Source organism: Oncorhynchus kisutch, linkage group LG5, assembly GCF_002021735.2.
Source record: "Oncorhynchus kisutch isolate 150728-3 linkage group LG5, Okis_V2, whole genome shotgun sequence".
Classification (NCBI taxonomy): Eukaryota; Metazoa; Chordata; class Actinopteri; order Salmoniformes; family Salmonidae; genus Oncorhynchus; species Oncorhynchus kisutch.
In genome coordinates, this window is record NC_034178.2 from 52609594 (window position 1) to 52622607 (window position 13014).

General features: G+C 43.5%; 1 protein-coding gene across 2 annotated transcripts; it reads left to right on the forward strand.

The window, feature by feature from the left end:
* The first annotated feature begins 3214 nt into the window (after positions 1–3214).
* LOC109891233 (TBC1 domain family member 20) lies at positions 3215–12001 on the forward strand. 2 transcript variants are annotated; one of them, XM_020483617.2, is made up of 8 exons: positions 3215–3495; positions 4102–4334; positions 4462–4542; positions 8768–8954; positions 9112–9213; positions 9335–9476; positions 9947–10131; positions 10631–12001. In XM_020483617.2, the coding sequence occupies exons 2-8, from the start codon at positions 4139–4141 to the stop codon at positions 10896–10898; spliced, it is 1161 nt and encodes a 386-aa protein (XP_020339206.1). In that variant the 5' UTR covers positions 3215–3495; positions 4102–4138; the 3' UTR covers positions 10899–12001. The 2 variants fall into 2 exon arrangements, with proteins under 2 accessions (XP_020339206.1, XP_020339204.1); XM_020483615.2 differs by having other exon boundaries at positions 4149–4334.
* The last annotated feature ends 1013 nt before the right edge of the window (positions 12002–13014 follow it).

Here is a 13014-nt window from a genome sequence, read left to right on the forward strand (position 1 = left end):
GAGTCTGCCGATAAGAATATGGTGATTGACAGAGTCGAAAGCCTTGGCAAGGTCAATGAAGACGGCTGCACAGTACTGTCTTTTATCGATGGCGGTTATGATATCGTTTAGTACCTTGAGTGTGGCTGAGGTGCACCCGTGACCGGCTCGGAAATCAGATTGCACAGCGGAGAAGGTACGGTGGGATTCGAGATGGTCAGTGACCTGTTTGTTGACTTGGCTTTCGAAGACCTTAGATAGGCAGGGCAGGATGGGTATAGGTCTGTAACAGTTTGGGTCCAGGGTGTCTCCCCCTTTGAAGAGGGGGATGACTGCGGCAGCTTTCCAATCCTTGGGGATCTCAGACGATATGAAAGAGAGATTGAACAGGCTGGTAATAGGGGTTGCGACAATGGCGGCGGATAGTTTCAGAAATAGAGGGTCCAGATTGTCAAGCCCAGCTGATTTGTACGGGTCCAGGTTTTGCAGCTCTTTCAGAACATCTGCTATCTGGATTTGGGTAAAGGAGAACCTGGAGAGGCTTGGGCGAGTAGCTGCGGGGGGGGGCGGAGCTGTTGGCCGAGGTTGGAGTAGCCAGGCGGAAGGCATGGCCAGCCGTTGAGGAATGCTTGTTGGAGTTTTCGATATTCATGGGTTTATCGGTGGTGACAGTGTTACCTAGCCTCAGTGCAGTGGGCAGCTGGGAGGAGGTGCTCTTGTTCTCCTTTGATCCACCTCTCCGCAGATGACACCCTTCTCCATACCTCTGGCCCTTCTTTGGACACGGTGTTAACTAACCTCCAGATGAGCTTCAATGCCATACAACTCTCCTTCTGTGACCTACAACTGATCTTAAATGCTAGTAAAACAAAATGCATGCTCTTCAACCGATTGCTGCCGGCAACCTGCCCGCCCGTCCAGGATCACTACTCTGGACAGTTCTGACTTAGTATATGTGGACAAATTCAAATACCTAGGAGTCTGGTTAGACTGTAAACTCTCCTTCCTGACTCACATTAAACATCTCCAATCCAAAATTAAATCTAGAATCTGCTTCCTTTTTCGCAACAAAGCATCCTTCACTCGTGCTGCAAAGCATACCCTCGTAAAACTGACCATCCTACCGATCCTCGACTTTGGCGATGTCATTTACAAAATGGCCTCCAACACTCTACTCAACAAATTGGATGCAGTCTACCACAGAGCCATCCGTTTTGTCACCAAAGCCCCATATACTACCCACCATTGAGACCTGTACGCTCTCGTTGGCTGGCCCTCGCATCATACTCGTCGCCAAACCCACTGGCTTCAGGTCATCTGCCTGTCTCTGCTAGGTAAAGCCCCGCCTTATCTCAGCTCACTGGTCACCATAGCAGCACCCACCCGTAGCACGCGCTCCAGCAGGTATATCTCACTGGTCACCCCCAAAGCTAATTCTTCCTTCAGCCGCCTCTCCTTCCAGTTCTCTGCTGCAAATGACTGGAGCGAACTGCAAAAATCACTAAAGCTGGAGACTCTTACCTCCCTCACTAGCTTTAAGCACCAGCTGTCAGAGCAGCTCACAGATCACTGCACCTGTACATAGCTCATCTGTAAATAGCCCATCCAATCAACCTCATCCCCATACTGTATTAATTAATATATTTATCTTGCTCCTTTTCACCCCAGTATCTCTACTTGCACATTCATCTTCTGCACATTCTACCATTCCAGTGTTTAATTGCTATATTGTAATTACTTCACCACCATGGCCTATTTATTGCCTCACCTCTCTTATCCTACATCATTTGCACATGCTGTATATAGATTTTTCTACTGTATTATTGATTGTATGTTTGTTTGTCCCATGTGTAACTGTGTTGTTGTATGTGTCGAACTGCTCTGCTTTATCTTGGCCAGGTCGCAGTTGCAAATGAGAACTTGTTCTCAACTAGCCTACCTGGTTAAATAAAGGTGAAATTAAAAATGTAAAAACAACATTGACTAGCTAGCTATAATATCAGATAAACATTTTCAGGAAAAGCATGGAAAGAGCTAGCTGTTATCTGTAGTAACATTATTATTTGAAACCACCACATGCACATCATCTGTATCTGTGTTACATTCCCTATGTTTTAATATATTTGTACTGTAATGCTATCTGTCTCAAGTTGTACAAATCATCAGCATGAAGAATTCTGAATTCTGTTGAATTGTCAAGTGGACTGAATTCTCATTAAAATAATGTTGGGCTTTTCTTTCAGATCTGCTAAGCACACCTCTGGTAGCCACACAATCACTGCCTCAGAGTGGGTAAGCTCCTTCCTGGCTGGCCCTGTCCAGGGGTGACATTGGTGACCGTGTCTCCCATCCACCTGTCTCAGTCCCCAGTAATTATTCTGCAATAGCTTATGTGCCGGGGGGGCTAGGGTCAACTTGTTTTATCTGGACCCATATTCACAAAGCTTCTTAGAGTAGGAGTGCTGATCTAGGATCAGTTTGTACTTTTAGATCATAATGAATCAAATGATATTAACTTGTGGGACCCTAGATCAGGACTTCTACTCTTCTAGCACATTTCCATATGCGATTATCCCAGTGTTTTAACCAAAAGGCTCCGACTTTTCTGTTTCCATCTACGTGGTCCGGCACCCATGTCTCACTGGGCCATGGCTCCTGCGGACCTGCTCTCACTTGGGCACTTTTCAGATTTCATTTACATAACAATGGCTAACACCTTCTCACAAAGCAACTGTTTTGATTATGCAGAGGCTGTTGAGTCTGCTCTTCACAAGTCCTCACTGTCAGCCCAACTATAACATAAGGGTGTATACACTACACCCTTTTTTAGAAACGAAAACTTAATTATTGAAATGAAACTGGTCCATGAAAATGTGCATATAAAAATAATCAGAGGCGCAACGTTGGTTTTTAGAAGTGGAGGGGCATTATTATTCGGATAAATTTTTTATCCTTTCGGATAAACACTCCAAACAGTTTACCCAACCGCTCAGAGGCGGTTCTCATGGTCCTAATAACTGACTTAGATAAGGAGAGATTGTGTGAAAAGGTTGGAGAGGCTGGACAGGGTTGAGGTGGTGTAGTGTGGGGGGAAAAAGTGGAGACTAGGGCTCTAGTTCACTTTCTTAGAGAAACACATGAAGATAATTTAATGTACTGTAGGAAGGCCGTGACCTTCCTTACACTCCAGTACAGTAGGTGGCGGTGTAAACACCTTAAATGTTGGCTGCGATCGACAACCCAATCCCAAAAAAGAAGGAAGCAGCAGCAGCAGCAGCAGCAGCTAGCTACCTTGTGCAGGCAATAATGATATGGCCTATTTCACTGGACCAGCTTGGCAACTGGCTATCTCTCTAGCTTGTAGGAGTAACCATTTGTAATGTATAATCAATTTGGTGGTGGAAGAAAATTATATCGATCGAGTGATCTACGATGACAATAGGACTATCGTGGAAACCATGAAAAGATCTAGAAGTGTTGGTGCGTCTTCACCTTTGAATGGGATAGGAAAACAAGGTATGTATTGCTAGATGGCGTAATGGACATTCGTAAAAAAAAATATATATATATATATATGTTTTTAGTTAACGTTAGCTAGCTAACTTAGTTACCTGATTTAGTTAACTAGCTAGCGAATGTCACGAGCTGGAAAATGTAGCTAACTAGCTAATTGCATTAACGTTCGCTAACGTTAGCTAAAAACATATAATTGACTGGTAAGGTTACCAGTCAATTATATTGGAGACATGGTCTCCTAAGTCTTTCATCAAACATAAGGACAAGAATAAATACTACTAGTACTTACTGGCTTCCTTGAAAGACATTTTAGGTACCTAAATAACTCACATTTCTTCATACTGTAAACACACAATTATTCCCATTGTGTGGCATCACTATCAAGCAAAGTGCAGGGGGACTAGTTTTACAAATCCAGGCATAAGGCCATGAAGTGGGCTCACTACTACATTACATGATGGCTGGCAACTCTGAGAATGTTATTTTACTGGAGTGCTCCCTCACTTTAGCGAGCTGGGAGTCGCTAAAGTGATGTACTTGGTTTCCACTTCCGAGTATAGCTATCTCAGGAGGATGTTCTGGCTAATGGCCACTGTGTTACTGTAGCTGCTGTGGGTTGAGGGACCTCAGCTGAACCATTGTCATGTGGACAGATGGCGACTCCCGGAGGAAGAGGAAGGTGGCAGAGATCTCTCAGGCCCTGAATGTGACGCCGGTGGATGTGGCGGCACTAAGGAGGATGGCCATCAGTGAGGGGGGGCTGCTCACAGACGAAATCCGCTGTAAAGTGTGGCCCCGGCTGCTGAACGTGCCTACCGACACCCTCCCTGAGAAACCAGGTAAGCTGCCTGGGCAGTGGGCACTGCTACTGACAGACCATAGATGCCACTGAGGCTACAAAGGATACTAGACCACAATTAAGTGCAGGGGCACATATTCACTCTTTTCTCATTGTCTTTTCTCCAGAGGAAATAGAGAGGGAGAATAATAAGGACTATAACCAGGTGCTGTTGGATGTCCAGCGTTCCCTTAAAAGATTCCCTCCTGGTGAGTGACACACTTTTGTATTTATTAGGGATCCCCATTAGCCAAGGCAGCAGATACGCTTCCTGGGGTCCAAACACATTAAGGCACTCACATTTGTATTTTTAATTGAACCTTTATTAAACCTTTAACAAATTCTTATTTACAATAACGGCCTACCGGGGAACAGTGGGTTAACTGCCTTGTTCAGGGGCAGAACTACTAGGCTTACCTGTCTCCCCACATTACACATAAAACAAAAGATAAAACACTACATCATATAACATTGTTACACCACTACATATCTATGACACAAAATGTATGATACCACCATACAACATTATTACAATGTGCATGTGTGTGTAGAGTGCATTTGCTAGCGCCTGTATGCGTGTGTCTATCTGTGTCTTATCAGTCCCTGCTGTTCCTTAAGGTGTATTTTTATCTTTTTTTTGTTATCAGATTCTACTGCTTGCATCAGTTACCTGATGTGGAATAGGGCTCCATGTAGTCATGGCTCTATGTAGTACTGTCGCCTCCCATAGTCTGTTCTGGACTTGGGGATTGTGAAGATACCTTGTGGGGTATGCATGCACACCACAGACCGTATTCTTAGAATATCACTAAATCATGTCAGGTTGTGTTTTGTCATTGTCTGTTTTGGCTGTCCCTCTTGAATTTGACTTATGATGCAGATGTACAGGTACGCAACCCTGTCATTTTGTATTTGTTTCTTTTGGAGGGTGTTCTATGTGTCACTACTTTCTTTATTAAAGCAGCAGCAATCCTAGCGGTTGGAGCATTGGCTCAGTAACCTAAAGGTTGGTAGTTTGAATCCCCTAGCCGACAAGGTGCAAATCTGCCGGTGTGCCCTTGAATATAGCACTTAACCCTAATTGCTGCAATGTTGCTGTTGCTAATGGCAGAACTTGCCCGAGACACCTCTAAGGGTGTCTCGGGCAAGAAGAATCTGATTTACTAAGCGCTTTGATATTCTGCCATGCTTGTTTGTCAGGCATGGCCCGGGAAAGTTTTGCCATTTTTGTAAATTAAAGGCATGATGGTTTTATGGCGAAATCCTGCACGGAGTCTTCACCGTGCGCTGCCACTTTAAGAGCGCAGCAGCAGTCAGGAAGGAGGAAATAAAGATGACTCTTCCGGCTCTGTGTAGGGGCTATCGGTGTGTGCAACTCTGCAGAAGTATTGTAGTTTCAGTGTGCTTAATTTATATTTTTTAAGTTTGATCGTCTTTATCGCGCTACCCCTGATGCGTTAGAACCGTTCAAGCTTGCAAGCTTTTGTCAAACAACCAACGATTGTGTCAGATGGACGAATGCACGTTCAAGCCTGGATGCAACAGCTATAAGCTCATCTCTTTCGATCTCCTTCAGTTCTTTACACTGAAATAATTTATCTCTTTGTGCTGCGTTCTCTTTTATTTTCAGTACCTTTGGTGAACTAATAATTAACTTTTTGACTTTTTAGTTAAAGGGAGGTTGCGCGAGTTTGTTTTATTGTTTGAACTGTTGATTTTGTGTGGGACTATTGACATTTGGCCAAGAAGCTTTTTGGACATTATAAGGCCTTCTGTTTTGTCTATGGACACATTCACACACACACATTCATACCCCCCTCACTCCTCCACTGGGAGGTAATACAGTATATTGCAAATTCTCTAAGGTGTATCACTGAGCTCCCGTTGACATCAGTGCATAAAGGCCAAGTTATACATTTATTTCCATTTTATTTATTTCACCTTTATTAAACCAGGTAGGCCAGTTGAGAACAAGTTCTCATTTACAACTGCGACCTGGCCAAGATAAAGCAAAGCAGTGCGACACAAACAACACAGAGTTACACATGAGATAAACAAATGTAGAGTCAATAACACAATAGAGGGCCTCCTGGGTGGCGCAGTGGTCTAAGGCACAGTGCTAACTGTGCAGTGCAGTGCTAGCTGTGCCCAGGCTCTGTCACAGCCGGCCACGGCCGGGAGGTCCATAGGGCGACGTACAATTGGCCCAGCATCGTCCGGGTTAGGGGGGGGTTTGGCCGGCAGGGATATCCTTGTCTCATCACGCACTAGCGACTCCTGTGGTGGGCCGGGCGCAGTGCACGCTGACCAGGTTGCCAGGTGTAAGGTGTTTCCTCCGACACATTGTTGCAGCTGGCTTCTGGGTTGGATGTGTATTGTGTCAAGCAGTGCGGCTAGATTGGGTTGTGTTTCGGAGGACGCATGGCTTTCGACCTTCGCCTCTCCAGAGTCCGTACGGGAGCTTCAGTGACGAGACAAGACTGTAACTACTACCAATTGGATACCACGAAATGGTGGAGATAAAATATAACACAGTAGAAAAAGTGTGTGCAAATGAAGTAAGGAAGTAAGGCAATAAATTGGCCAATGGTGGCAAAGTAATTACAATTTAGCAGTTTACACTGGATTGATAGATGTGCAGATGAGGATGTGCAAGTAGAAATACTGGTGTGCAAAGAGCAGAACAACAGTAAGGTAGGTAGTTGGTTGGATGGGCTATTTACAGCTGTGTACAGCTGCAGCGATCGGTAAGCTGCTCTGACAGCGATCAGCTGCCCTTTTGCGTGTAGGGGGCAGTATTTCGTTTTTTTGGCACACAAAAAAACATACCCATTTGAAACTGCCTATTTCTCAGCCCCAGAAACTAGAATATGCATATAATTGTCAGATTAGGATAGAAAACACTCTAAAGTTTCCAAAACTGTAAAAATATTGTCTGAGTATAACAGAACTGATATTGCAGGTGAAAACCTGAGGAAAATCCAATCAGGAAGTGCCTCTTATTTTGAAACCTCTCTGCTCCTATGCATGCCTATCCTCCATTTAAAGGGATATCAACCAGATTCCTTTTTCTCTGGCTTCTCTAAGGTGTCAACAGTCTTTAGACATAGTTTCAGGCTTTTATTTAGAAAAATGAGCGTGAGAGATCACATTGCGTAAGTGGATAGGTGAGGGCTCTGAGTGAGTTTTGCGCTACAGAGTAAAGCGGCCATTGTTTCTCCCGGTGTTATTGAAAAACCTACACACCCGGTTGATAAATTATCAAATATATATTTTAAAAACAACCTGATGATTGATTATAAAAAACGTTTGACATGTTTCTGTGGACATTATGGATATTATTTGGAATATACAGCTGCGTTGTCGTGACCGCTCTTTCCTGTGGATTTCTGAACACAACGTGACAAACAAACAAATGCTTAGTGTACATAATGTTATGTTATGCTATTGATAAACTTACACAAATGCTTGGATTGCTTTCACTGTAAAGCATAATTTCAAAACCTCAGACGACAGGTGGATTAACAAAAGGCTAAGTTGTGTTTTGCAATATTGCACTTGTGATTTCTTTAATATGAATATTTTTTAGTAATATTATTTGACTGTGGCGTTATGCTATTTAGCAGTTGCTGAAGAAAATGATCCCGCTAACGGGGTGGGTAGCGTCAAGAAGTTAAAGTTAGTGAGGGAGAAGTCTCCAACTTCAGGAAAGGCGGCCATAGAAGGTTTTGGCTTGCTTTGGGAATGACCAGTGAAATATACCTGCTGGAGCGCGTGCTACGGGTGGGTGTTGCTATGGTGACCAGTGAGCGGAGCTTTACCTAGCAAAGACTTGTAGACTTGTAGATGACCTGGAGCCAGTGGGTTTTGCGACGAATATGTAGCGAGGACCAGCCAACGAGAGCATACAGGTCGCAGTGGTGGGTTGTATATGGGGCTTTGGTGACAGAACGGATGGCACTGTGATTGACTGCATCCAATTTGCTGAGTAGAGTGTTCGGTAGGATAGTCAGTTTTACGAGGGTATGTTTGGCAGCATGAGTGAAGGAGGCTTTGTTGCAAAATAGGAAGCCGATTCTAGATTTAATTTTGGATTGGAGATGCTTAATGAGTTTGGAAGGAGAGTTTACAATCTAGCCAGACACCTAGGTATTTATAGTTGCCCACATATTCTAAATTAGAACCGGGTGCGGGCAGCGATCGGTTGAAGAGCATGCATTTAGTTTTACTAGCATTTTTAAGAGTTTGAGGCCACAGAAGGAGTGTTGTATCGCGTTGAAGCTCGTCTGGAGGTTTAAGTGTCCAAAGAAGGACCATGTGTATACAGAATGGTGTCGTCTGTGTAGAGGTGGATCAAAGAATCACCCGCAGAAAGAGCAACATCGTTGATATATAGAGAGAAGTGTCTTTGATCCCCCCCATCTCCCTGTGTAGGCATGCCAGACAAGCAGCGTGAGGGCCTCCAGGAGGAGCTGATTGACATCATCCTGCGGGTGCTGGGAAGGAACACCCAGCTGCACTACTACCAGGGCTACCACGACATCGTGGTCACCTTCCTACTTGTGCTGGACGAACGTCTGGCCACTGCTCTGGTAGAGAAACTCTCTACGCACCACCTCAGGTGGGTCTTTGTCTGTTTTGGTGTTCCATTCACACAGGAGCTTGGCTTTAAAATGGGGGTTAAGTAGAAGGGGAATCCATTTTGAAAAGAGAACGTAGCCAGCCTAATCCTGGTTCAATTTGCAACGTTGTGGTCCCCTGCTGTTCCTTTACTGCAGGGACTTTATGGACCCCACCATGGACAACACTAAACACATCCTTAACTATCTGATGCCAATCATCGAGAGGATCAACCCAGAGGTGCATGACTTCATGCAGCAGTAAGCATCTCTTCTCGTGTTCTGTTAGTACAATCAGTAATTCGTCAAATAATTAATGAGCACAACTAATGAAGATACAATACCAATAATTTTACTAATGTTCTACTGAATGTGTCTCCAGGGCAGAGGTGGGCACCATCTTTGCCCTTAGCTGGCTCATCACCTGGTTTGGCCACGTCCTATCAGATTTCCGCCACGTTGTGCGGTTGTATGACTTCTTCCTGGCCTGCCATCCTCTGATGCCAATCTACTTTGCTGCTGTGGTGAGTGTCCTCTAAAGTGGAGCCCAACATAACCCTCTCCTTTTTTCCTTTGGTCAGGGGCTAGGTCATTCTTAGAGTTCAAATGTGCTTCAAATCAAGTGTTTGCTTATGAAAAACATATTTTTATTTTTGCAGCAGAGCTTACCTGACCACTTATGCTGTGCTCTTTTTTTTGGGCAATAGCTTCTAAATTGCCCCTGAGGAGTTTGATAAAACTGCATTGAATTCAATAGATTCATAGACCATGGTTTCCCAAACTTTTTGCCCTAGCACTAAACATCTGATTCAAATAATCAAACCTTGATGAGTTGGTTATTTGAATCCGCTGTGTAGTGGTAGGATAAAAATCAAAACGTACACCGAGGGGGCCCCAATACAGAGTTTGGGAAATCTTGGCATAGGCCATAGACCGCATGTGGTTAACGAGTTGTTGTATTGTGTGTGCACTGTTTGGTCGGTGTCTATTCCAGATTGTGCTGTACCGAGAGGACGAGGTGTTGGACTGTGAGTGTGACATGGCGTCGGTGCACCACCTCCTGTCCCAGATCCCCCAGGACCTGCCCTACGAGACACTCATCAGCCGTGCAGGAGACCTATTTGTTCAGTTCCCCCCCTCCGAGCTGGCCAGGGAGGCTGCCCAACAGTACAGTCAACAGTAAGATTGTCTACCTACTTTCTCGCTTGTCTCTTTTTGCCACAGTCTCCCATGGATCCCCCCCTACAGATCCTATACCTCCTATCTCTTTTGCTCTCTTTCGCACCCTCCCTCTGCTACCTGCTGTTGAGTACAGCCCCTCAACACGCTCGGGTGAGATGGTGTGAACTGTCACTTTAATAACCTGATACTAAGAGAATTATGTTCCTTCCTTCTCATTAGCCTGTATGACTGTTACTATCATGTACTTATTCCCAGCATATTTGAACAATAACACATGAATTTGAACTTATACATACCCCAAACTAAGGTACTGTATATTTAGGAATAATACATGTCCGTCCTTCTGAGGTTTGCTCTCCTATACCACTAGTAGTATAGGTGAACTATAGAACGAGTTTGTTGTAGAAGTAACAAGGTTTGCCCCAAACAGCTGTGAATTCCCCTGCGTTGTCCCAACAATAGCTGGCTGGCGTTAATGTTTTCCTTGGTCTCTCAGGACAGCAGCTTCCACCTTTAAAGACTTTGACCTGGTCTCAGAGCAGCAGCGGCCTGACTCAGTCCTGCGAAGGCGGCTGAGGGAGAAGCAAGCGCTGGAAGGAGCAGCTGCAGGGGCCATGGTGGCGATGGCACAACCCACTGTGGCCCGACGCTTCGTACGACTGGCCGTCATGGGGCTCACTGTGGCCCTGGGGGCAGCTGCCCTCACCCTGGTCAACACAGCCCTGGAGTGGGTGCCCAAACTGGACTTGCATCTCTTCCCCTGAGAGGGGGGGGGACTTGGAGGGAACAAATGGGGGCTGACGTACAGACTTAAACAGGGCAGCGATTACAGCAGAAGACGTACACGAGAGGGAAAGATAATATGGAGTTCTGTTCCCTATTATGAAGGACGAGAATGGAACAGAGACTTGACTGTTAACTTTGTCTTTAATTTATATTTGTAAATAAAATAACTGGATACTGATAAATGTCGTGCACAGAGGGATTAAGCTATTTATGTGATGGCAAGCGGCAACTATTAAGGCTTTGGGTTACTAGTTGAAGAGCAGTCACTGGGGTCGAAACTGCTGCCAATGAAGAGAGTGTGTGATTGTGTCCGAGGTGGCACACTTGTCCCTATGTAGTGTACTGTATAGGGTGCCATTTCAGATGCTGTGTGTGCATGCTATTCGGTTCAAGGGTGAGTTAAATGACCCTCTGAGCCTCACATGGGCCATGTTGGCACAAGGACAGAGTTCTCGCAAGCCCCCCCCCTGCCCCCCCCGGCAGATCAAGTCAAATTGCCTGCCCTAAAAACACGTCCTTCTTTTCATTACTGTACCAAGACCAAATACACAACTCCCATCTTTGTATCTTTAGCACTTAATTGTATAATTTTCTAAAGCATTAAGTTATAGGAAATATAATTTTTGCACAAACACACCACCCATATTTTATCATGGATGACAATTTGCATAAGTTATGCCTAAAATAAATTAGTAATAGGTTAGCTTTGTGATCTGGCCCGACACATTTCATTTTTAGCAATGTCACTTGAGCTTGTTGACAGAGTAAAAAAAAGTGATTCATTGGACCTGCTCATTTGTTCAACAGAAATACATGTGTATAATCATGCGTAGTCGACTTGATTGCGACACAGATACTCAGCAGTGCCTATTTTGGATATCAAACAATACAGCTCCATCAGTCTTATTTGCAATAGGTGGATTTTGTTGCACAGAAATTGCCTCATTCTGTATCATTGCACTAAATGTTTTTTTTTCTGCCTTTTACGTTGATTTCTGTTATATTTGTCATGAGAACAATTAAAACATTTACAAGATCAAAGCAAATAAACTACCTAGGTTGAGTGGACAATTGTATCTGTTTAGTTCACTATGTGCTTATACAGTATTTCTTTAGGGTCAATGCAGTCTATTTATGGTTTATACAGTCTCCGCTTACACTAAGGGCTAAAAATGAATCTTCCAAGCAGTAAAAGTAGAAAATCTATTTTTTGGATCATTCATCAAGAAAAGTTTTTCATTCCCAAAGTAAATAATGCTTTACATTCGTCAAACATTTTATTGTAGACATTAATTGTAGACATTAATGGAATTATCCTTTTAAAAAAGTACCTCATGAACACACGACTTGCAGTGTTAAAAATAATAAATTGTCTACGCTGAACAGATTGGCTCTAGTCGCAATGACAAAAATGTATGGCTTTGCTTGGTGTTCAAACAAACACTTCCAAGATCAGGCTGGAGGAATGGTCAAACCATACTAAAGAAGAAATTTGATTGTTCATTACCACCTTTTGATAACTTATAAAATCTAACAGAACAAATTAATGTTAAATACTCCATTAGAGTTATACATGCTCCGTTAAAAGTCAAATTAATCTGCTTGACTTGTTGCTGTGTATAGTTATCCTCGTTATATGTATCTTTTACATTGTCTAGTATTGATGAATTAAGGTCATGACTAGCACTTTATGGAGACCCGTCTCAGTTTACTACTTAAGTTAAGCAATTAGCCAACATGACATTTATTTTCTACATCAAAGACAATATTCTTCCAGGGTCGGAGACTTGCCATTCAACAAAAACATAAAGAAAACAAGCTTCTTGAATTTATATCACAACCCTGTGTTGTTCAAATGGAGTCTCCCCTGTCAGATAAAGGTGGTGATATGACAATTTACAAATTATTTTGCATGTACAGTGCAAAATCATATCAATCTCCCAAATAAGTAATACAATTAGTGATATAGCAATGTCCTTTGAACTCTCAATTAAACACCAGGATAATGTTATTCCGTTATGTTATTCTCATATCGGGAATCATCAGACACTCAATGGTGTTCAAAGTTCCAACATAAAATTAATATAAAGTTCA